Raw genomic sequence first — 25,961 nt, forward strand, 5'->3', positions numbered from 1 at the left:
CCCTGGCTAACGGATAATAATAGTTAGCGTAAGCCCTGGCTAACGGATTATAATAGTTAGCAATGATCATGAGAATGAAATTATCGATACGACCAATATCACGGTTTATAGCAGTGACCGTAGCTAACGATTTGAATGATAATGATGATTTATGATGATGATGATTTGCGATGATTTTTAATGATTGATCCATGATTTGGTTTGATTATGATATTTGAATGATAGCATACTTTGCAATGATTTATGAAGTGATATATTTTGATATTGATTTATGAATTTATGAAATATTTGACAAAACGATGATCTTGAAATGTTTTGATATTATGATTTGATAAATATTTTGAATGATCTATATGATGTGTAAGAAAACGATGCTTGATTTGGTAAGGTGTGTGAGCCTATACTTACTGAGCTGTGGTTTGCTTATTCTCCTTTTACTTTTTCTTTACAGATGACTAAGTGATAAATTTGGTTAGTCTTGTGTGAAGCTAAAAGATGAAATGGGTAAGATTACTTAATCGTCGAAAAATATGTTGGCCAATGAGATTTTAAGAGATAATTTTGTATTTTATATGATTTGTATTTGGATATATAAAAATGTATCATTAGTTGGATTAAAAATATAAATTTTATTTTGATAGATTATTTTATTAAAAAACTTTAGAATGATTAAAAATGAAAGCTTTGTATTATTTTAAAATTTTTTTTAAAGTAATACGACTGTGTTACGTCTTAATTTTGAGACGTGATAAATGTCATGTTCCAAGCTCAGTTGCACAATCTTGGGATACGTGGGTGTAACGTTAACGAGCAAAAGCTTCATGTAGCGTTGACTCCAAAGTTAACAAGCAAAAATATTTGACCATCATTGAGATTTGACTTATGGTAAATGCATAGATAGGATCATATCAATTGTTAATATGCTCAACTCTCCTTCACCTCTTTTTTTTAGATATGTTGATTTGTTTTATGGTCTGGTGACTAGAAGCTAGCTGGATGTAGGATTGAACAATTGACGTGGTCTGTAACTGCAGAAAGAAGGATCAGGAAGCATCTGAGGTCGTGTTAAATTGATTCTTTTTTTTTTTCAAATCCAAAATTTGATTTTAATTTAATATATATTTAATATTCAAAATTAATTTGAATCAAACAAAAAAAGAAAAACCTATTCAAACTGACCATAATTTTTAATCAGATTTGAATTTTCTAAATTTTTTTCACCCCTAATTGCCAACGTTGCAGTTAGTAGCTATTATAATTGCTGTAAAGGCGGTCAACATTATTTATAACAATTATACGTTTTTATGATCAATTATTCTTATAAATGCAATTTTATTTTTCAAAAGGATATTTAGAACAAATTTTATTATCATGAATTTCGATCAAGTTTTTAGTAAAATCATGTAACATATTGTTAATTATTTGAAATTAATTATGACAAAAATAATTCATCTCAAATTTTTAAAATTTTAACTTTTTAAGGTTAAATACACCAATTTCAAAATATGATATAATCACACTTTAGTACGAAAAATTTGTTTCTTTTGCTTTTTTTTTTTGTATTTATTATTTATTTTCTAAAAATTTGCAAAAAAATGAAAAAAAAAAGTAAAATCGTATATTGAATAAAACTAAAATATAAAACCAATTCAAACATAATTATTCTTTATTAAATGAGAAAATTCATTTCATTCTCTGAAAATATTACTGCAGTATATGATTAATTTTTTTAGATAATTTTTTTAAAAAATAAATTGTAATTTTTTGTCTTTGGAAGTCGTGCCTTCACATTACGTGATCCATTTTGTCAGAAACAGAGCCTAGGAAAGATAAAACTCACTCCAGAGTTTTCTCAAACACTTGGTGGGTTAACTGCTCAATTTGAAGAAGACAATAAATTAATATATGAAAATTAAATAGATACATGAAAGAGGAAATTTACAATACATATTATTTATTGAACATGCCTTAAATAAATAAAACACATTAACGTAAATAAACTAAAAAAAAACAATTACTTGTAATCCTAAAGATCAAGAATAAAAATCTCACGTCAATCAACAAATTTATTAAGTAACTAGAGATTAAGCTAAAAGTAAGATTCGTAAAGACAATAAACTAATAGAACGTGGACAACTCAACGACGACAGCTCAACAAATATCTTAAAAATTATTAACTCATTTCGTTTTTTTCTTGTTCAAATACATAACGGTCCGCTTAGATTTTTCTTTAATAAACAGGACAAAAGAATTTCCCTCAGCCCCTCAGCCTTAGTCTCAGTTTTCCATCCAAAGTAGCAACAGATAATAAGAAAATAAAGAGAGAGAGATGAGTGAAGCAGGGAAGGTGGTATGTGTAACAGGAGCATCAGGTTACATAGCTTCATGGCTGGTTAAGTTTTTACTCCAACGTGGTTACACTGTCAAAGCCACTGTTCGTGACCCAAGTTAGTTCTAACCTTCAATCTCGATGCTGACACGCATCATGCATTTTAATCTTTTTGTTGTTTTAATTCTTGGGTATATATCAGTTTTGTTTTTGTCATAAAGATGTTCGTTTTTGATGATTAACTGTTAGTTGTGGACAATCTAATTGCAAATATTACATTTATTTTACTTCATAGAATGCTTTATTCCCCAAATTTCAAATTTTGAAAGGGGTTTTGAGAAATGAAAGACGTAAAAAACTACGAATTTTTGGATTTGTATGTCTTTAACCTATCTGGGTTGTTATGATTATGGATGAAAATTCCTTGTGTTGGTTCTTGAGAAGTAGATTAGCCTTTCTCTATCTGTTTGAAGAAATTGATTGATCTTTCTGTGTTTCTTTTCTTTTTTATTATGTTTATAATCATAGCGAAGTTAATTGTATTTCACTCAAACATCTCATGCTGTTTCCCTTTTCCCACTTTTCTTTCTGTAATGTCCTGGAATTGCCATATTATTTTTCTGAACCTTGGTATAGAAATCCAAATTTATTTATTATTATATTTTAACTGATCACCCAAGTTTCAGCTGCTATATTTGGTTATTAGGTTCAGTAAAAACTGGTATAGCAGTTTTTGCAATTGATGATTAATGCAATGTAGTTGTAATTAACTGTTCTATACACTTATTTATAGGTGATCCAAAGAAATCAGAGCACTTACTTGCACTTGATGGAGCAAAAGAAAGGCTCCATTTGTTCAAGGCTGAGCTACTGGATGAGGGAGCTTTTGATTCGTTAGTTGATGGATGCATAGGAGTTTTCCACACAGCATCTCCTTGTTATTTCAATGTCAAGGATCCTCAGGTGCTTTTCCTTCTCTTTCTAATTGCATATTTTCATGATTAGTGTATAAATATTTGCAATTAGGTACTAGCATTCTAATTCTTTTAGTAGTTTCTATTTTTTGGGATGTGGATGAAATGCCCCTATGCTGTTTATAAATGTCATTGCAGATGAACTTTAGTAATTAAATTTGCTCATTGGCTATATGGTTCAACATGCTTTTCTACCACAAGTTTGTTCTTTCACATATTTATGCAAATCCCACCACCTGTTTCTAAAAGTTGTGGTTTTTAGGGTCATTTATGATCTTGGGATTCTTTGAAGTTTGTAGTTTCTTTTAATCTTTTAAACTCCCTCTGGTTTTGCTTGACAATCGTTGCTGTAAGCAGCAATGATTTCCTTGCCCTTTTAATCAACTTGCAAAAGGGAAAGAAACAAACATGTAAACTCTCTGAATTTTGGTTCTGATTGGCTAGTGCTTGATTTTGCATGCTTATATTTTCAATTACCCAATGTTGCAATAGAATCCTGCCAATCGATGCATTCTTTGGCACTTTTGTAACAGGCCGAAATGATTGACCCAGCTGTGAAGGGAACACTTAATGTTCTTAGGTCATGTGCTAAGGTTCCATCTATCAAACGGGTGGTTATAACATCCTCACTTGCAGCTGTTGTGTTTAACGGAAGGCCTCTTGGTCCTGATGTTGTAGTTGATGAGACTTGGTTCTCAGATCCCACTTTCTGTGAGAAATAAAAGGTATGCTAATGTACTAACTTCTATAGCATATATCTCAATTCAAAAGATGTGGAACTTTTAAGTATATTATTTTTCTTAGGTTACCAAATGATGTCACGCTGCCCCATATGAGCAAGAGCCTGGATCTAGTCCTGCATTCTTAAGAATCATATGTAAACATTTCTTGTTCCTTTTTCTTCCTTGTCTTTAATCCAGTGGTTAATCGATTGTCTTTGTATAAAGAAATAGTTTTATTAGTTCAAAGCACCTAATGCAAGAAGTCTGAACTATTACTTGGTAGCTTTAGGACCTTTACTATCATTATCTGCGTCTGGATCTAAGAATTTGCAAAGGATGAATATTTAGTGATATGGTTAAATTCAGTTTTTTTTCTTCTTGTAATTAAAGAATTATATACTTTTTAGACATACTCAATTCCATTCTTATTGCTGCAGAAAGGACAATTTTGGGGCATGATAGAATCTTTGGTTTATCGTTTTTTCTTTTGTTTGTCATCAGCTTTGGTATATGCTTTCTAAGACATTAGCCGAGGAGGCTGCTTGGAAGTATACAAAAGAGAATGGCATTGACATGGTTTCAATAAACCCAGCGTTCGCGATTGGACCTCTCCTACAGCCAATGGTTAATACAAGCGTGGAGATAATATTGAAACTTATTGAAGGTACTCTCTAACTAGATTTAGCAGACAGGGTATTATTCATTTTAGCAACTATTGCTGATAAAGTGACTAGAGAAGAGAATATCTGAATTCTGAATTAAGATTTTAGTTCTCTTGCTTAACTTTTTGCTTTAGCTTATTTCTTGTCTTTGAGCACAAAAAGCAGTACTAAACATCAATGCACTGCAAGTCTGAGCATTAATAATGTCACAAAATAAATTGCAAAAGGGAACTGTTTTTATAAAAAAAAATGAGCCTAAAATGTTGTAAATTTAAGAGGAATTTCTAGAGCTTAAACAAAAAGAGTCTAGACATAGATCCTTTCACGCTGCTGACACTTATAGTATGAACTAAGCATGTTACTTTGTGCATACAAGATCATGAAAATTGTCAGACTATGGAGACATGAAGGGTTATTGGCTAACCATTTCTTTAAAGTTCAAAGTTTGGAGGTGCTTTGGATAAACTTTTGAGGAAGAGGTGGTAAATAGTAAACAATTTACTATGCTGGCCAAATATGTGTAAATTCAGGTTCAAGCAGTTTGAATAACAATAATCAAAGTGGTTATATTCTCTTTTCCAAAAGTTCCTTTAATTAATTGTATTGGAAATGCTTTATTGTTCCCCTCCATTGTCATTTATTTTGTCATTTTGCGACATATTCTCTATTTTAAAAGAAATGGTGGCTACTTCTTACTGGGTAAATATAAAAAAAAAATAACTATAAGAAAGAAAAATAAGCATACTTTGAATAATTCTCTTATTGAGCAGCTTCTTGCAAATATAAAGTAATCAGTTCAAACACATTTCATGGATAACACTTGAGTGAATCTTGTTGGGATTTGCCTTGAATCTCAGAATCCCATATCGAAAGTTAAGTGAGTTTGAGTTTATCTTGTATCCCACATCGGGAGTTTAGTAAAAGTATAAAGGGTTCCACCCTTATAAATAAGATGTTTTGGTTTTAGTTTAGTAACCCCAGAGAGTTAGACACCAAGAGAATAGCTAAGTGAGTAGGCTATTAAAGGGTGTAATTAGGTTTGGGGTTAAGTTTTGAGTAAGGAGTTTTAGGAGACTTTTCTCATTCTAAAAGTCTTACAATTGTAAAGATTTATTTGATAGTGGATTAGATTTGGAGTAGGCCATTTTGAGTTTGGCTGAACCAAATATATTTGTGTTTTCTTATTCTTGATTTGAGCTTGTTATTTTGTGTGTGGTTGCTGCGCGTGGTGTTGTTTTTCCCAACAAGTGGTATCAGAGCTGTGGTGATCCCCAACAAGTGGTATAAGAGCGAGGTTCGAGGTTTAAGGTTCGTGGGTTCAAGAGATCGTGAAACAGTGTTTGAAGATGTCTGAAGAAATGTCTGGTATGTCTATCCTTAAGTTTGAGATTCCGTTATTTGAAGGTTCGTGGGTTCAAGAGATCGTGAAACAGTGTTTGAAGATGTCTGAAGAAAGTATGTCTGGTATGTCTGGTATGTCTATCCCTAAGTTTGAGATTCCGTTATTTGATGGAAAGAGTAATTTTATGTTATGGCAAAGTACGATTCAAGATCTGTTAGTACAACAAGGGTTGGATCAGGCATTAGAGAGTAGTAAGCCTGAAGAAATGTCTGATGCTAATTGGAATAGGATTCAGAAGAAAGCCGTTAGTACTATTAGATTGGCGCTAGCTCGGTAAAATACAGTGTGTTGACTGAGAGTACTCCGAAGAGTTTGTGGGATAAGCTTGAAGGTATTTATGCTTCGAAGTCGTTGACTAATAGATTATGTTTGAAGATGGATCTGTATTCTCTGAAGATGGAAGAAGGTATGAGTCTTCATAATCACCTGAATGAGTTTAATAAATTGGTTTATCAATTGTTAGCGATTTCTGTTGATGAGTTAAAAGATGAAGAGAAGGCTTTAATTTTGCTGTCATCTTTGCCCAAGTCTTATAGGCCTTTAGTTCAGACTGTGTTGGTAGGCAGGTCTACTTTGAAGTTGGATGATGTGACTGCCCTGTTGCGTGAGAATGAAAGGTTTATGGGAGCTCAGAACTCATCACCTGGGGGGAATACACTAGCTGTAGAGGGTTTTGATCGAGGGAGGACTCAAAAGAGGATTGATGGATCGAGATGGAGATCCAAGTCAAGAGACAGAGATTACAGTGATGTAGAATGTTATTATTGTGGTGAGAAGGGACATATCCAAGTGCGCTGCAGGAAGCTGAGAAGGGATATGGCTTCTTTCAAAAGGCCGAATGATGAGAAGAAATCAGATGAAGAAAAGAGTGATACTGCTGCTGTCGTGTCTGATGATGATGATGTTGTTTTGACAACTTGTATGGATGAGACTCAGACTTTGAAAAGTGATAAAGGTTGGGTTTTAGATTCAGCTGCTACAGTTCATGTTTGCAATGATAAGAGCTACTTTGTGGAGTTGAATGAGAATGAAAAGTATGGGGATATTGTGATTGCTAACAAAGAAAAGGTGCAGATTCAAGGCATTGGGAGTGTTCGTCTTAGATCTCACAATGGTGTTATTAGGACACTTCGTCATGTAAGGTATGTACCAAATTGTCACTACAATTTGATTGCTTTGGGTGACTTAGCTTCTCGGGGGTACACATTTTATGGGAGTAATGATTGGTTGAAAGTGTATAAGAATGGTAATGTGATTCTACAAGGGAATAAGGTCAATTACTTGTACATATTTGATGGAGGCTCAGTTGCTGAGATGCTTGTGATGAAAGAAAAGAAGAAAGGTAAGCATGTTAGCTTTGCAGATACTGTTGAAGTGTTTGAAGATTCAAGTCAAGGGAGGATTTGTTGGGATTTGCCTTGAATCTCAGAATCCCATATCGAAAGTTAAGTGAGTTTGAGTTTATCTTGTATCCCACATCGGGAGTTTAGTAAAAGTATAAAGGGTTCCACCCTTATAAATAAGATGTTTTGGTTTTAGTTTAGTAACCCCAGAGAGTTAGACACCAAGAGAATAGCTAAGTGAGTAGGCTATTAAAGGGTGTAATTAGGTTTAGGAGACTTTTCTCATTCTAAAAGTCTCACAATTGTAAAGATTTATTTGATAGTGGATTAGATTTGGAGTAGGCCATTTTGAGTTGGGCTGAACCAAATATATTTGTGTTTTCTTATTCTTGATTTGAGCTTGTTATTTTGTGTGTGGTTGCTGCGCGTGGGTGTTGTTTTTCCCAACAAATCTCTCATATTCTTTTGTTTTGCGTAACAAGCCTGCTTTATACTTCGGACATTGCCTTTTATGCAGGGCTGAGACATATTCCAAATGCAACTTATAGATTAATAGATGTTAGAGATGTTGCCAACGCACATGTACTAGCATTTGAGAATTCTTCAGCTTGCGGAAGATACATTTTAGTTGAGAGAGTTATCCACTGCTCAGAAGTTGTGCAGGCTTTACGCGAGCTTTACCCTGATCTTAGTCTTCCTGAAAAGTAAGTCTCAATGATATGAACTTAATGCATGTAAACTTCTAATCATTGGCAGAAGCAACAGAGTTTCAATTATGTATCAGCTCTGCCTACTGTGTGTTACAATTTATGTTTTTATATATTTTTGTTCCATTACATTGCCATCCAATTTGTTTTTTTTTTTTTAGATCTAATAACTTTAAAAAGGACATATTTAATAATCCTATTCATTTGTGCTCAATATGAAAACTCCAAGCCTTTTTTTTCCTTTTTTTTTTTTTTTTTTTCTGTTTTTAGCGGCCAATCTCAGTTATAATAGAATGTTATTTGCGGAATCTGTTAGCCTATGTGATTTATTTTTTTAGCCTCATGCTGGGTTAGGGAAGGATTGTTTTTCAGTTGTAGCCTCCATATATTTTTTTGTTATAGAAGAGATTGTAATTTAAAATTAAAAAAAGAGATTATAAATATTGAATTTTGAATTTTGGACTAATTGAATATCAGTATGAACCAACGAAGTTAATATTTACGCATTATTAACAGGAGCTAATATCTTGGCAGATGCGCGGAAGAGGAACTAGGTGGTATGCCAGTGTTTCAGGTGTCCAAGGACAGAGCAAAAAGTCTAGGCATTAACTTCACCCCATAGAGGTGAGTATAAAGGATACGATTGAAAGCTTGAAGGAGAAAAACTTCATTTGAATCATGGCATGTCTCAGCTAGTCAATCAAATTACCATTAATAACTGGGGACTGCTTCTCTTTTAGGGATTATTTCATTAATACAAATGTTATATCTATATGCTGTGTTGGCTGCTGTTCGAGTTCTTGTCATGTTTAGTTGTGAGCTTGTAATAATCATCTGTAAGTCGTGATATGCACAACAAACATGTTCGTGTAAAATGCTTATTAGCTGTTGTTCAATGGAATAAATTGTCCTTCCCTCTTTTCATTTTTTAATTAGTTATTGAATTAAAATTTTTAATAAAATAATTTATTTTTAATATTATATTTTGAATTAATTTTTTATTTCAATATTACGCTATTATGATGAAAGAATATTATAATATGGATATTAATATATTTTTTATTATATGAATATTGATATATGTTAAATTATAAAATAAAATATAAATATTTTTAAAAAATGAAAAATATAGCCATTAGCAATTATATAGTTTTATGAATAATTATTTTTTATATTTTTTGGCCATTTTATTTTTAACATATTAAATTTTGTTATATTTTGATTAAAATTATCATTTTAAACAAAATATAATTATACCGAAATTAACATTAATACACGTAAGAAAAAATAAATATTTTTTAAAAATTAGAACAAAATTTATCCCATAATTTCTCTCCTTTCAGAAAAAGAGAGGAGAAAATGGCGTCGGTAACATTAAAAAGAAACTACCGCTGCTCTGATTCGCTACAACAGTTCTACAGCGGGGGGGCATTCGCGGTGTCATCGGACGGCTCTTTCATTGCGTGCGTGTGCGGCGAATCCATAAAGATTGTGGATTCATGAAACGCATTAACCAAATCGACTATAGAGGCTGAGTCGGGTACCATCATGGCCTTGGCTCTTAGCCCCAATGATAAGTTTTTATTCTCTGCTGGACATAGTAGGCAAATTAAGGTCCGGGACTTGGATACTTTCAAATGCCTACCCTCCTGGAAGGTCAGTGTTTTTTTTTTTTTTTTTTATAAATTTTTAATAATTTCTTGAAGAATTTAAAAAGTAAGCTCATTTTAAGTAAATCTTTCACTTTTTTTTTTTTTAGTTCTGGCTAATGTGAAAACTCGAGTTCAAATAATTGTTTCTTGATTCTTTCTTTGAAAAATTTGAAGTCCTTGAAACTGTTCTTTTTTCAACTGAAGATGAATGACACATCAGAAAGGACCTCACTTTTTGCTGAGCTTACTTAGGATGTGGCTTTAATTTGGGTACAATGGCATATTATAATCCATATTACTGATTCCACATTGTGGGAGAAGCCTTAGTTGTTGTTCACAAACTGGGCTGAGCTTTTTAATGTTATGTTCACAAACTTGGGGGAGCTTTTGGCCTTTCTTTTATGATTTAATATTTAACTTTAGAATTGAGTAGGGCCATGATGGTCCCATAATGGGCATGGCTTCCCATGGCTCTGGAGGACTGCTTGCAACTTCAGGAGCTGATAGGAAAGTTCTTGTTTGGGATGTTGACGGTGGTTTCTGCACTTATTACTTCAAAGGTCATAAAGGTGTTGTGACTAGTGTTATTTTTCATCCTGACTTAAATAAAACCCTTGTAAGTTCTAATTCTAAAGTCTTTGGAACTGCTTTTTTGTTCTCTGTTTTACCCTTATGCTAGTCATTGGTTTCTACATTTTTTTTTTAATGTAATTTTGACTGATCGTTTTTCCCTGTGCAGCTTTTCTCTGGTAGCAATGATGCAACTGCACGAGTCTGGGATATTCTAGCAAAGAAGTGTGTTGCAGCATTAGAAAAACATTTCTCAGCAGTTTCTTCTATAGCAGTGTCTGAAGATGGATGGATTTTGCTAAGTACTGGAAGAGATAAGGTAGAGGCAAATGTTCTTTGACCTCGATATAGTCATTTTTATAAAAACATATTATACAGATTCAAAATTAGTTGTCTTTATTCAATGTTTTTATAGTTATCGTTCTCTGTCTAAATATATACAAATAGTAACAATATTAATTTTCAACCGAGGAAATTGCCTGAAAATGCCAATTACTTTTTTGACAGCTTTAATACTTATTGGGAAGCTCAACTTCCTTGATATCCTTTTAGTTTATATTAACTTGTGGTTTTTGTTTCTTCTTTCTTCTATAATTTTACTCCCTTCAATTGTTTCTCTTAACTGTATCTTGTTTCTTCTGCTGTCTGATGCTCACTAGTGTTTGCTATAATGATCTGGATTATCTTGCTAATGCTTTTTACTTTTGCCTAAATTATTGACGTGCTCTGTTTTATGTTATGTTTAGTGGTTTGTATAGCTCTTATTTCTTCTAATATAAAGAAAGTTTTTATCAGCTCAACTGCATTATCAAATTATCAACCAGAAAGCATTTTTTAGTGATCTCCGGTTGTAAATTTATGGGACCTTCATGACTATAGATGCAAGAGTATGGTACCAACTTATAAGGTGCTTGAAGCTGTGTGTATAATTTATTCTGGGAGTCATTTTACCTTGTCTCTGGGTGCATTCCATCAGCAAAGAGGAAAGAAGAAAAGTGGATCAACAGGAATTTATTTTATCACAGCTGGTGAACGTGGAATTGTTCGCATTTGGGACTCTGAAGGGTAATAAAATGGAAATCTTATTGCAGCACCTTGTTTAAAATTCTAGTTTGATGATCTGATATCCCTACAGAATTTTTTTGGTCATCCTTCTTAAGATACATGTCTTTATATTGACATATACTAAATAAATTTCTTTATTTTTTTCGTTGAAGGGTAATAAGATGGAAATCTTATTTAAAGTTTTAGGTTTGAATAATCTGAACATCCCTGCAGGGTTTTTTTGGTCCCCTCTGAAGATACATGTCTTTGCATTGACATATACTAAATAAATTTATTTATTTTTTTCATCATTTATTTTGACAGTTCAGTTTGCTTGTATGAGCAAAAGTCCTCAGATGTTACAATCAGCTCAGATGTGGAAGAAGATTCAACAAGGGGCTTCACTAGTGCTGTCATGCTGCCCTTGAATCAAGGACTGCTTTGTGTGACAGCTGATCAGCAGTTTCTCTTCTATTCTCCAGAGGAGCATCTTGAAGAAAAGTGGAATTTAAAATTGAAAAAAAGGCTTGTGGGTTTCAATGATGAGATTGTGGATATAAAGTTTCTTGACAAGGAGGAACAATATCTTGCTGATGCTACAAATCTTGAACAGGTGATTTAGTAAGCTTGCTAGTGGTGCATTGGATATTGCTCTACGTAGACATCAGTTATGCAGATGCTCAATGATTCAATTGTTAACTTGATTCCAATAATATTTGATTGATCCAACTGTAATTTCTTATCAAGATTGATTTTGTTAGCATGTTTCTCCTCAAAGAGACTTGTCCTGCATGCATGCATGAGTTTACAGACCCTTGCATTTCTTGTTGTGTGTGTGTGAGTTTATCTGTACTTTAAGAATTGTGGGAAAACATTTATTTACAGCTCATTGTAATCTTGTAATCTGTATATTTATATTTGTATTTTTAGAATTAAGTATTTGTATCGCTAGAATTAATGACATAAAATTATGATAGACAATCCCTCAATTATAGGATCAATTTTTTGAAGATTTAGTTTCCTAGTTTACCCACTAGTTAGTTGTATATAAACCTAAGGTGCTTGTATAATTCTTAATGAACAGTTTTTCTATATACATTCAGTTTTACTATTAAGTTTTTCACACAGTTTTATTTCTTAGTTTTTCACATGATATCGGAGCTTTAGGCTATTTTTGAGAAGCAAAATTTTCAACCTTCATTGCTGACTTCTATTTTAGGCCTTCATTGCTGAACTGTGTTAAGGCCTTCATAGCTATTTTATTTTTTCCTTCTTTAGCCTTCATTGCTAAGAGTCATTTCTAGTTATATCTTAAGAGTTGTTTCAGTTCAAAGAAAGATATCACTACCGCCCAATTTGAGGAAGTGTCAACTGAAAAAATCTCCAAAGTATTATAGATGTCTCGAAAACAAGGAGAGTTGGACAGAGGAGATTGAGAAGCTGATAAGCCTATTGAAAACCTTTGAAAAGCCTATTGGGGTATGTTCTTTAGGTAAGGTCTCTAATTCAAGTAAAGCTTCTAGTTCTCGTGGATTAAATGTCTCGGTTAAGTCTATTATGAGTTCTTAGGTTATTGACTCAGGAGCCATAAACCATATGACACATTCCTCACAGAAGTTTAGTACATATACCTTGTGTCGTAGTAATAAGAAAATTGTTGTTGCAAATAGTTCACTTACTACAGTGGTAAGATTAAGAGATGTTCAAATTAATCCCTCATTTGTTCTTAAAAATGTTCTTCATGTTCCTAGATTTACTAATATGATATCTATACAAAAACTTATTAGAGATATGAACTACAAAGTGACTTTTTATCCTTCCCATTGTGAATTTCAGGACTAGAGTTTGGGGAAGAGGATTGGACTTGCTAAGGAAAAGGATGGACTATACTATCTTGGGCCATTAAACAACATAAGTAATATCAAGAATAGTTTACCTTTGTCATTTCTTTATGAAAAATCTCCCAATAAAGACAAAATCTGGTTTTATCACTTTCGTCTTAGACATCTTTCTTTTGGAACTTTGAAAAACATGTTTACTTCTTTGTTCAAAGGATTAAATGTCGAAAACTTTCATTGTGATGTTTGTGAACTTGTAAAGCATAGACATGTGTCTTTTCTAGTTAGCAATAAAAGAAGTTCTACTCTTTTTTACTTGATTTATAGTGACATATGGGGTCCCTCTACAATTCTTAATATTTCTGGTGCAAGGTGGTTTGTTTCATTCATAGATGATTATACTATAGTCTCTTGGATATTTTTACTTAAATCCAAATCAGATGTGAATAGTGTATTTTTAAGCTTCCAAAACATGATCCAAAACTAATTTGGAGTGAAAATCAAGAGTTAGGTCTGATAATGCAATGGACTATTTCAACTAGAGTTTATCTATCTATTACCAAAAGGAGGTGATTATCTATGAGTCATCTTGTGTTAATACTCCACGAAAAAATATAGTGGCAGAAAGGAAAAATAGCCATTTACTAGCTACAATCTAAGCTTTACTTTTTCTAGCAAACGTACCCAAATCTTACTGAGGAAGCTATTCTCACTGCTACACATATTACAAATAGGTTACCTTCAAGGGTTTTGGGATTTAAAGCCCCTATAGAACTACTCTCACAATTTTATCCCAGCTGTAATCCCGCAAACAACCTCACACTTAGGATATTTGGTTGTACATCATTTGTTCATGTGCACAGTTATAATAGGGGGAAGTTGGATCCTAGAGCAATTAAGTGCATTTTTGTGGGGTATTCATCAACTCAGAAAGGGTATAAGTGCTATTATCCTCCTATAAAAAAATTTTATGTGTTCGCAGATGTCACCTTCGAAGAAAGTAAATCATTTTTTACTCAACCTTATCTTCAGAGAGAGACTTTATTCATGGAAGATAAGGATAAAGACTTCTTTTTGCTTGACTTGTCCTCCTCTTCAACATTTTCACCTATTAATTCTTTTAAGTCTAAACTTGTTTCTTTTGAGTTCAAGTTAAATATTGAATTTGAGTGTGAACCCATTCCAAACACAGAAAATGTGACAAAGGATAATATTTTTCTTGCTTCTATGAAAGAATTATGGGTGAACTCAAGAAGGAAAGTTTCAGATCCTGAACCAGTGCAAGTCTATGAACTTGATCCTAATTCTGGAAATGAGGTAATTACAGTCTTTGACTCTGTTTTTCAAAATGAGCATGAATCTTCTAAAACTATAACTAGTGCTTATGATTTACCTATTGCCATTAGGAAAGGAGCCAGAGAATATACTAAGCATCTACTATACCCAATCTTTAATTTTGTGTCATTTAAAAAATTCTCACCATCCCACAAAATTTTTCTTATGAGCCTAAACACTATTTCTATTCCAACTATATTATCCTAGGCATTATCCAATGAAAAATGGAGGCCTTAGAGAAAAATAAGACATGGGAACTGGTAGAGTTGCCTAAAGGAAAAAATTTAGTTGGGTGTTGTGGAAACTGAATGTATATTGAAAAACTGCTTATTTGAATTATACAAGAATCTTAGGTTTATATACAACTAACTAGGGGTTAAACTAGGAAACTAAATTTTCTTTAATTCTAGGGATACAAATACTTAATTCTAGAGATACAAATATAAATATACAGATTACAAGATTACAACCAGCTGTAAATAAGTGTTTTCCCACACTCCCCCTCAAGCTGGTGAATAGGTGTTTTCCATTCCCAGCTTGGAAATAATTCCTTGAAATGTTGCACTGCTGAGACCTTTAGTCAACACATCTGCAAGTTGACCCTTGGTTGATACATAAGGTGTACAAATCAACCCACTGTCTAGTTTCTCCTTTATGAAATGCCGGTCTACTTCAATGTGTTTTGTTCTGTCATGTTGTACAGGATTGTGAGCAATGCTTATTGCAGACTTGTTATCACAGTAGAGTCTCATTGGTCCATCCCACTTGATCTTCAAGTCTTCTAAGATAATCTTTAACCATAGTAGTTCACAAATCCCTTGAGCCATTGCTCTGAACTCTGCTTCAGCACTTGATCTTGCCACCACATTCTGTTTTTTACTCCTCCAAGTCACAAGATTACCACCTAAGAAAGTACAATAGCCTGAGGTGGATCTTCTATCAGTTACTGAACCTGCATAATCAGCATTTGTATATGCTTCTAGAACTAACCCCGAATTTCTTTTGAATAAGATACCTCTCCCAGGATTGGCCTTCAAATAGTGCAATATACGGTAGACAGCCTGTAGGTGCACTTCTTTAGGACTATGCATAAATTGACTTACCACACTCACAGCATATGCTATATCAGGTCTAGTATGTGAGAGATAAATGAGTCTTCCAACTAATCTTTGGTACATCTCTCTATTTACAGCAGCATCTTCATTAGCTTCTCCAATTTTATGATTAGGATCCATAGGGGTATTTGCAGGTTTACATGCAAGCTTCCCAGTTTCCTTCAAAAGATCCATCACATATTTCTGTTGTGAGATAAAAATACCATGCCGTGAGTGAGCTACTTCAATTCCTAGGAAGTACTTCAATCTTCCTAGCTCTTTTATCTCAAATTCTCTAGCCAAACACTGTTTTAGAGATTCTCTTTCTTTTTCATCATCTCCAGTTACAATTATATCATCAACATACACTAATAGAACTGTGACTCTCCCTGAATCAGAGTGCTTGATAAACAATGTGTGATCTCCTTGACTCTGTTTATATCCCATTACTAGCATCACTTTGACAAATCTCCCGAACCAAGCTCTAGGAGACTGTTTAAGGCCATATAAAGCTTTTTTTAGCCTGCATACTTTGTTTGCTTCTAGATGACCTTCAAATCCCGGTGGAATCTTCATATATATTTCTTCTTCCAAATCACCATGTAGAAAAGCATTCTTTACATCAAATTGTTGAAGCTGCCAATTGTAATTTGCAGCCAATGATAACAAAATTCTAACTGTATTCATCTTGGCAACTGGAGCAAAGGTTTCCTGGTAATCCACTCCATAAGTTTGAGTGTAGCCCTTAGCCACTAACCTGGCTTTATACCTTTCAACAGTACCATCTGCCTTGTATTTTACGGTGAAAACCCATTTACACCCCACTGAATTTTTTCCTTTAGGCAACTCTACCAGTTCTCATGTCTGATTTTTCTCTAAGGCCTCCATTTCTATTTTCATGGCTTGCCTCCATTTCTCATTGGATAATGCCTCGGATAATGTAGTTGGAACAGAAATAGTGTTTAGGCTCACAAGAAAATTTTTGTGGGATGGTGAGAATTTTTCAAATGACACAAAATTAGATATTGGGTATAGTGGATGCTTGGTACATTCTCTGGTTCCTTTCCTAATGGCAATAGGCAAATCATAATCACTGGTTATAGTTTTAAGAGATTCATGCTCATTTTGAGAAACAGAGTCAAAAACTGTAGTTACCTCATTTCCAGAGTTAGGATCAGGCTCTTGGACTGGCACTGGTTCAGGATCTGGAACTTTCCTTCTTGAGTACACCTGTAATTCCTTCATAGAATCAAGAATAATATTATCCTTTGTCACATCTTCTGTATTTGGAATGGGTTCAGACTCAAATTCAGTGTTTGACTTGGGCTCAGCAGAAACAGGTTTCGACTCAGAAGAATTAATGGGTGTAAATGTTGAAGAAGGGGGCAAATCAAGCAAAAAGAAGTGTTTATCCTTATCTTCCATGAATGAAGTCTCCCCCTGAAGATAAGGTTGAGTAAAAAATGGTTTATTTTCTTCAAAAGTGACATCTGCAGACACATAGAATTTTTTGGTAGGAGGATGATAGCACTTATATCCTTTTTGAGTTGAAGAATACCCCACAAAAATACACTTAATCGCTCTTGGATCCAACTTTCCCCTGTTATGACTGTGAACATGAACAAATGATGTACAACCAAATATCCTAGGTGTGAGATTGTTTGTGGTATTGAGGTTGGGATAAAATTGTGAGAGTAGTTCCATAGGAGTTTTAAATCCCAAAACTCTTGAAGGTAACCTATTTATAATGTATGTGGCAGTGAGAACAGCTTCCCCCCAATAAGATTTAGGTACATTTGCTTGAAAAAGAAAGGCTCGGGTTGTGGCTAGTAAATGACTGTTTTTCCTCTCTATCACTCCATTCTGCTGTGGAGTATTAACACAAGATGACTCATGGATAATCCCCTCTTTTTGAAAATAGGTGGATAGACTATGGTTGAAGTAGTCTCTTGCATTATCAGACCTAAATCTCTTGATTCTCACTCCAAATTGATTTTGGATCATGTTTTGGAAGCTTAAAAACACACTATTCACATCTGATTTTTAATTTAAGTAAAAAACCCAAGAGACGCTAGTACAATCATCTATGAATGAAACAAACCATCTCGCACCAGAAATATTAGGAATTGTAGAGGGACCCCAAATGTCACTATGAATCAAGTAAAAGGGAGTAGAACTTCTTTTGTTACTGATTGGAAAAGACACACGTCTATGTTTTGCAAATTTACAAATATCACAATGAAAATCTTCAACATTTAATCCTTTGAACAAAGAAGGAAACATGTTTCTCAAGGTTCCAAAAGAAGGATGTCCAAGACGAAAATGATAAAGCCAAATTTTGTCTTTATTGGAAGATTTTTCAGAAAGAAATGACAAAGGTAAACTATTTTTGATACTACTTGTGCTATTTGATGTCTCAAGATAGTATAGTCCATCCTTCTCCTTAGCAAGTCCAATCATCTTCCCCGAACTCTGGTCCTGAAATTCACAATAAGAGGGATAAAAAGTTACTTTGCAATTCATATCTCTGGTAAGTTTTTGTATAGATATCAGATTAATAGATAATCCAGGAACATGAAGAACATTTTTTAGAACAAACGAGGGATTAACTTGAACATCTCCTAATCCTGCCACTGTGGTAAGTGAACCATCAGCAACAACAATTTTCTTATTACTAGGACACAGGTTATATGTACTAAACTTTTGTGAAGAATGTGTCATGTGGTCTGTGGCTCCTGAGTCAATGACCCAAGAACTCGTAATAGGCTTAGCCGAGACATTTAATCCATGAGAACCAGAAGCTTTACCTGAACTAGAAACTTTACCCAAAGAACATACCATAGTAGGCTTTTCAAGGATTTTCAATAAGTTTCTCAGCTTTTCAATCTCTTCCCTGTTGAACTCTCCTTGTTTCTGAGACATCTGTAGTACTTTAGTGATTTTCCCAGTTAACATTTTCTCAAATTGAGGTGTAGTGATATCTTTCTTTGAAAGGGTTCGGCAATGAAGGCCTAAACAGGATTCGGCAATGAAGGCCTAAAAAAGTCAGCAATGAAGGCTGAAAATTTTGCTTCCCCAGAAGAGCCTAAAGCTCTGATACCATGTGGAAACTGAATGTATATTGAAAAACTGCTTATTTGAATTATACAAGAATCTTAGGTTTATATACAACTAACTAGGGGTTAAACTAGGAAACTAAATTTTCCTTAATTCTAGGGATACAAATACTTAATTCTAGAGATACAAATATAAATATACAGATTACAAGATTACAACCAGCTGTAAATAAGTGTTTTCCCACAGGTGTAAATGGGTTTTCACTGTAAAATACAAAGTGGATAGTACTATTGAAAGGTATAAAGCCAGGTTGGTGGCTAAGGGCTACACAAACTTATAAAGTGGATTATCAAGAAACTTTTGCTTCAGTTGCCAAGATGAATGCAGTTAGGATTTTGTTATCATTGGCTGCAAATTACAATTGGCAACTTCAATAATTTGATATAAAGAATACTTTTCTACATGGTGATTTGAAAGAAGAAATATATATGAAGGTTTCATCGAGATTTGAAGGTCCTCTAGAAGCAAACAAAGTATGCAAGTTGAAAAAGGCTTTATATGGCCTTAAATAGTCTCATAGGGCTTGGTTCAGGAGATTTGTCAAAGTGATACTAGCAATAGGATATAACCAGAGTCAAAGAGATCACACATTGTTTATCAAGCACTCTGATTCAGGGAGAGTCACAGTTCTATTTGTGTATGTTGATGATGTAATTATAACCGGAGATGATGAAAAAGAGAGAGAATCTCTAAAACAATGTTTGGCTAGAGAATTTCAGATAAAAGAGCTGAGGAGATTGAGGTACTTCATAGGAATTGAAGTAGCTCACTCACGACATGGTATTTTCATCTCATAATAGAAATATGTGATGGATTTTTTTGAAGGAAATTAGGAAGCTCGCATGTAAACCTGCAAATACTCCTATAGATCCTAATCTTAAATTTGGAGAAGCTAATTAAGATGCTGCTTTAGATAAAAAGATGTACCAAAAATTAGTTGTAAGACTCATTTATCTCTCACATGCTAGACCTGATATAGCATATGCTATGAGTGTGATAAGTCAATTTACACATAGTCCTAAAGAAGCACACCTACAAGTTGTCTACCATGTACTGTACTATTCGAAGGCCAATCCTAGAAGAGATATCTTATTTAAAAGAAATTCGGGCTAGTTTTAGAGGCATATACTAATGCGGATTATGTAGGTTCTATAACTGATAGAAGAGCCATCTCAGGCTACTGCACTTTCTTAAGTGGTAATCTTGTGACTTGGAGGAGTAAAAAACACAATGTAATTCCCACTAATTCTTTTAATGAAGGTCAATATGACCCTCACGGGCTCTCGCTATAAAGTCTCTCGTTAATTATATATAATGAGGAATAAAACCCAACTCTCACTAGATGTATCATTTAGTGAGAGTTAAAAAACCTTTACTAAATGTAAATAATTAATGAAAGTCACTTTTAGCCCCCACTAAATGTAAAACCTATAGTGAAAGTCAATTTTAACTCTCATCATATCTTTTAACTTTAGTAAAAGCTTTTATTAACCCTCACTTAAAGTTTTTATTTTTAATGAAAGCTTGTATTAACCCTTATTTAAAGTTACTTTTATTGAGAATTGTGACCCTCACTATAACATTTTACATTTGATAGAGAAAAAGAATTATAATCCTGGTAAAAAATACTTATTTATTTATTTTTATTTAAATTATTAATAACTACATATATTTTTTATATGTCTAATTCTTACTCCAAAAAAAATACTAATAAAATTTGTCCAAAAAAATTATTGCATAAAACCAAATAAGCACTTACACTAATTTTTAACAATATACAAAAATCTCTCAATATTGAGATAAGCACTTACACTAATGGCCGATCACCGGTGCTAGCCAATGCATCCTGCTTCAACTTTTATTATCAAAGCATGGAACAAAGACCAATGTATCTGTGAATGCAACAGTAAGTTCTCTCCACAGTTTCCATGTTTGAAATGTGCAAAGGTTTTAGCCTAATTATGCAACTTCAGAACTGGGAAACCAGATCTTGGAATGATAAACTATCACTTAGTCTTCAAATAAACTATGCAACATGAATGTAAAATACGTAAACATTTTTAAAACTTGCTTCTCATCGGCCTTCAACATTGGTAACAGTCACATCATTAATGGAGCATTTATTGTCATTATTTTGAGGGGACTCTACATCTACTGCAATATTTCTTTCAGTGAAAGCAGGTTGTTTTGGAGTAGGAAGATCTACTATCTCACTGTTTAGCATTGAAATAACAGCAGATATAGTTGGTCTATCTTTTGCATATTCTTGCACGCACAACAATCCCACATGTATGCATCTCTTTATTTCCTGATAATGGCATTGATCATAAACAGCTGTATCTGTTAATGCCAAAATGTTGTCTTCATTCCATAACTGCCATGCCTGAAAAATTGCATATATTATCTTATTGTGTGAAATTGTTTCCTTTGAAAGTTTAGTCTATTATCATTGAAACAATATAAAACTTACATATCCAAGTAGGCTAGAAGAATGCTCATGGTTATAAAAGCTCGTGTTTCTTCTCCCATTAATAATCTCCAGTAGTAAAACCCCGTAGCTGAAAACATCAGATTTCTCTGAATAATGTCCTTGCATTGCATATTCAGGAGACATGTAACCGCTGCATATCAATATCAATGGAGCCATATTTTAGAACATAGAGTAATATTGTAGTTTGCTTAGCTCCTCAAAGAAATGGCTACTTACTATGTTCCTACTACCCTTCTTGTGTTAGCTTGATTTTCGTTGCCTCCGAAAATCCTAGCCATTCCAAAGTCAGAGATTTTTGGATTCATTTCTTCGTCGAGTAAGATATTACTTGCCTTTATATCTCTATGTATAATTCTCAATCTAGAATCTTTATGAAGATAAAGTAGTCCCCGACTGATTCCCTCAATGATGTTAAAGCGTTTTTTCCAATCCAAGAGTTTTTGTTTGGCTGGATCTTCAAGAATAGACCAAAAAAAAAAAACAAAAGAAACCATTAGAGCTTATTGATAGTTACAGATAGAAAACCAGGCAAAAAAAGTCTTAGGTTGCATGATTGAAAGGAAAAACATAGAGAAGGCAACAGCATGTTCTAACTGAAGAGAAAAGCATCTAAGCTTCGGTTGGGCATGTGCTCGTAGACCAACATCTTTTCATCTCCTTCAATACAACAGCCTAGGAGTCTAACAAGATTCCGATGTTGGAGTTTAGATATCACCAACATTTCATTCATAAATTCTTCTGACCCCTGTCCTGAATCTCTCGACAATCTCTTCACCGCTATTTCTTGCCCATCCTTTAATGTTCCCTGAAAAGAAAATTTGGTCAGTAAAGTTCACATGTCACTCATTTGCTGAAAACCCCACAGTTACCTTGTACACTGGACCAAAACCACCTTGCCCTAGCTTATTTGAAGGGCTGAAGTTGGTTGTCGCAGTTGCAAGTTCCTCAAATTTGAATGGTGGTAGTTGCTGGAGTTTGTTGTCACTCGAAAATTTTGTACATGCTTTCCCTTTGATTGATAGTGGCATTTCTTCACTTTTTACTTTATTAACTGATACAGAAACAATTGTGTACTAAAACACACAATTCTAGTTTCAAACTAGGGAACAAATAGTACAGTGAACATTACCTCTGTGTTTGGCGATCCACCTGCATAAGAAAAATGTAGAGATGGCAATGGTGATAAATCCGATAACTACTGTCATTAGGATAATAATCGGATTCCTGTATTTCTTCATATCTGCAAATAAAGTGCAATGGATACTTTATCTAACCCAAACTAAATAGCAGGAAAACCTAGCTTTGAACTTCTATGTATGTCTGTGGACTATAAAACTACATGTACAATACATACACACCAAACTTTAGTAACAAAAGCAGATAAGTTAGAAGTAGTAAAAAATTAGATACAGAACACAAGCATTTACCAAGTTCTGAATGTTCTAGGCGAATGTAAAGATCTATCCCTCCCCTGGACATTTGCTGCATGTCAATTAAGTTTTCACTCCATGTCATACAACCAATACCAGCATCATATGCATAAGCAACACAGGAACAATTGTTTAGGCACCGTTCTTCGCATTTGTCTTCCGACGAAGGTGACCACTCTGCAAAATCTGGCACTTTCATCATCTTTACCTTCAAAAACCCATCTTTGGTTGATTCACTGCCACTTATTATTCTATCACACTGCAAAGGTTTACTCCTAACACATCCACTAGTCCAATTTCCTCTATTCCATTCTTTTGTATTCTTGGGCTCAAACCCTCTTAAGCAGCTGCAAATTGATTTTTTTTTAGAGTCACAGCTTCCAAATGCACCGCATTTGCCATAAACTTGACACTCAGTTTTCGGAGAATACCGACTATTGTTCCAATCCCTCTTTCCTTCATCCCAAATTTGTTGTATTACTTTCCCTTCTGAATTTAAGGAAAAAAATGATGAATATGATGTGTTAAGTGAACCAAACATAAGATAAAAATTTCCTTCTTTGTCATTCACAAGATTGAATCCATCAAGATAAAAAGAATACATGAGTTCTACGCCAGTAAAGATCAGACCATTCCATGGACCACTCCGCCAATATGGCCTGGTATTATTCCAAATGAAAACTTGAGGAATGTTGAGAGGTTCAAGACCCAAAGAGAAATTACCATTAGATGGATCAGAAGAGCTTTTCCATGATGTCAACTGCACTTTCTCACCTGTTCTTGCATTAGTACTAATTTTCATGGTTGGCACAAAGGCATTAGAAGGTTGTTGAAAACTTTCCCATAAACTTGCTGCATCTGTGTTATCTTGCAACACGAGGTTTCCAGAGTCCAAAACCTTAGCACTTGTATTTGCTGGTGGACTTTTAATATTTGATGACCAAAGAATCTCCTTTTGTCCATTTGAAACCACAAGATTGCCATCCTCTGCTATCATGACAATTCCAGATTCATCTCTGAGGGGTTTGTTTCTGTTGGCTATCCAAATAACAGATTGTTCAGGAATGCCAAAATTGTACCATATCCCCACATACCGATATGTAGAATTTGCAGGGCTAAAGAACCCCAACCGGAATACCCCACCGTTGGAGGTTATAGCTTCAGGATCTTTGATTGAGTTAGATGTTGTGATGGTGTCTATGGTGGAGCCAAATTTTATAGCATAGTAGGATAGGAGAAGAAGAACTACTAATCTTGAGCCACTGATCATTTCCATAACTCTTTGCTTTTCAAGAGAATGCAGGTCTTGTAGACGTGCTGGTTTTGTTTTTGGGATTAAGTTACAATTGTTGGAGGGGGGATTGAAACCTGCTTCTTGTGCTGGAGGACATAATGCATCTACCCATGGACAAGACACCGGAGAGCTATAGCCAAATATACTGGATTTTCTGACTATACCAACGGATGCCATGCACAATAATTTATTCCCAACATATCACTTATAATTATTATAATGCATTTAAGCAATTATAATTCAGCATGATGTAAGCTGTAAGATTCATAAAATATTATATAGAGCCTACAATTTTAAGCGTTGAACTTCTAGATAATTTTTTGTTTTAATTGGCTGCAAGTAAAATGCTCCCATTTTTTTCACTCTCATTATCTTAGGTCCTTTGAGCTAATCTTTTATTCAAAACTTATGGTATAAAATAATACAAGTTTTTAGAACATATAGACTCTTTGTATCTGGAACACCATTCTTGAATAATTAACAGTCAAATAAAAAAAATATGGCATGGCAAGAATCTCAGAGCCATGAACTTTCTCAGGGAAGATGATACAGACTGTAGTCAATGAAAACAGATTATTTAATTTGATTGAGCAAATTGATTTCAACTGCATTTATGTATATTCAAATATCTCATGACCTAAGCATTAACTTTGACATAGCTGGGATTATTTTGGAACGGGGCCGTTGAAAAGAAACAATAGGGAAGCTCTTGGAAATAGCCTATCCAGAAGTAAGAGAACACCAGGGCGCCATTACGTTGTATTTTTTCTACATCTTTTTTCTATTCGAAAAAAATGTTGACCCAATGAAGGTTCAACTCCGTATTGCTTCCTGAAGGCTGTGTTCAAAGAAGAATGGAGAGAAAAAGGATGATGTTTTGTGTTCTGCCGAGGAAAAAACCACCACAAACACACAGGCTGCATCTGTCATTCCAATATAAATACAATATAGAATACATGATTTCAACTTCTTTTAACTACTACTTTTGCTTGTCTGCCTTATGTTGTGGATCACCACAAACTTAACAATAAAAAAGTAAACAAAATCTGCTGGGGCTTGGCAGAATTGAAAGAAAAAAAATTAAAAAACTTGTGATAGCAAAAATGTTTTACCTGTTCCTTTATCCTCAGGTTATGGCCTACTTTGTACTAAAAATAATGTTACACCTGCTGCTAACACTCCTCGTTGGCATTTTTGCTGGAAACACCAAGGCTGCTCCTTAATGTTTCAAATCTTGCTTCTGGCAAGGCCTCTGTTAGCATATCTGTAATTTGGTCTTCTAAGTTGCAGTCTACTAACTTCACTTTATTCTGAACTTCAGCTTTTCTAACAAAGTGATAATTAATCTTGATATGTTCAGTTCTTTCATGGAACATTGGATTTTTTGCCATTGCAACTGCTGCTTGATTATGACAATAAATTTTTGTTGCATCTTCTTGCTTTTGATTCAAATCCATCAAAACTTTCCTTAGCCAAATACTTTGCTTCTGCTGTTGATTGAGCCACGGTTCCTTGTTTCTTTGAATTCCAGCTGAAAACACTTGTTCCTATGGAGAACACATATGCCGATGTCTTCGTGAGAACCGGCCCAGTCACCGCCTGTAAAGCCGACAAGATTTTGAGATTGCAGACTTTTTGAACCAAATTCCAAGTTCATTAGAACCTTTGATATATCTGGAAACCCTTTTAATAGCCTTGAAATGGAACTCACTAGGATTTTGCATAAACCTAAAGAGTAAGCTTGCTGCATACATTATATCTGGCCTTATAGTTGTCATATACAACAAGCAACCAATCAGACTTCTATACACAGAACCATCCACCTTGTCTACTCCATCTTCCTTAACCAATTTTTCATTTTGAACCAATGGAGAGTGCTGATTGGTTTACAGTTTTTCATACCAAACTGTTCAAAACTTCATTTGCTTCTCTTCTTTTTCTGACGAATGAAGATTCT

At 34.0% G+C, this 25,961-nt stretch overlaps 2 protein-coding genes and 1 pseudogene across 13 annotated transcripts; 2 read left to right on the forward strand and 1 right to left on the reverse strand.

Annotated features, from left to right (window-relative positions):
- The first annotated feature begins 2,150 nt into the window (after window positions 1-2,150).
- On the forward strand, window positions 2,151-9,063 carry LOC111294093 (cinnamoyl-CoA reductase CAD2-like; annotated as a pseudogene). The gene is made up of 6 exons (XR_016327411.1): window positions 2,151-2,447; window positions 3,123-3,292; window positions 3,837-4,028; window positions 4,527-4,689; window positions 7,950-8,136; window positions 8,674-9,063. The product of XR_016327411.1 is annotated as a cinnamoyl-CoA reductase CAD2-like (transcript).
- Window positions 9,064-9,457: 394 nt separating this feature from the next.
- Window positions 9,458-24,302, forward strand: LOC111294096 (protein TORMOZ EMBRYO DEFECTIVE-like). Of its 11 annotated transcripts, XR_016327412.1 has the most exons (7): window positions 9,464-9,795; window positions 10,215-10,407; window positions 10,531-10,680; window positions 11,157-11,426; window positions 11,730-12,018; window positions 12,722-12,897; window positions 13,242-13,558. XR_016327412.1 is itself a non-coding variant. In XM_089743233.1 (5 exons), the coding sequence occupies exons 3-5, from the start codon at window positions 11,251-11,253 to the stop codon at window positions 24,020-24,022; spliced, it is 474 nt and encodes a 157-aa protein (XP_089599359.1). In that variant the 5' UTR covers window positions 9,811-10,407; window positions 10,531-10,680; window positions 11,157-11,250; the 3' UTR covers window positions 24,023-24,302. The 11 variants fall into 11 exon arrangements, 7 of the variants coding, with proteins under 7 accessions (XP_089599364.1, XP_089599363.1, XP_089599365.1 ...); XR_016327414.1 differs by lacking the exon at window positions 10,215-10,407; XR_016327413.1 differs by lacking the exon at window positions 9,464-9,795 and having other exon boundaries at window positions 9,807-10,407; window positions 11,241-11,426.
- LOC111294091 (G-type lectin S-receptor-like serine/threonine-protein kinase At1g11300) lies at window positions 19,790-23,995 on the reverse strand. The gene is made up of 7 exons (XM_089742851.1): window positions 22,626-23,995; window positions 22,430-22,520; window positions 22,150-22,353; window positions 21,875-22,085; window positions 21,497-21,734; window positions 21,260-21,410; window positions 19,790-21,172 (listed from the first exon to the last, which is right to left on the reverse strand). Exons 1-7 carry the CDS (start codon window positions 23,984-23,986, stop codon window positions 20,864-20,866), a joined length of 2,565 nt encoding a protein of 854 aa, XP_089598977.1. The 5' UTR covers window positions 23,987-23,995; the 3' UTR covers window positions 19,790-20,863.
- Window positions 24,303-25,961: the final 1,659 nt, after the last annotated feature.

This window comes from Durio zibethinus, chromosome 14 (genome assembly GCF_047325235.1).
Source record: "Durio zibethinus cultivar Kanyao isolate XHJ-2024 chromosome 14, ASM4732523v1, whole genome shotgun sequence".
Classification (NCBI taxonomy): Eukaryota; Viridiplantae; Streptophyta; class Magnoliopsida; order Malvales; family Malvaceae; genus Durio; species Durio zibethinus.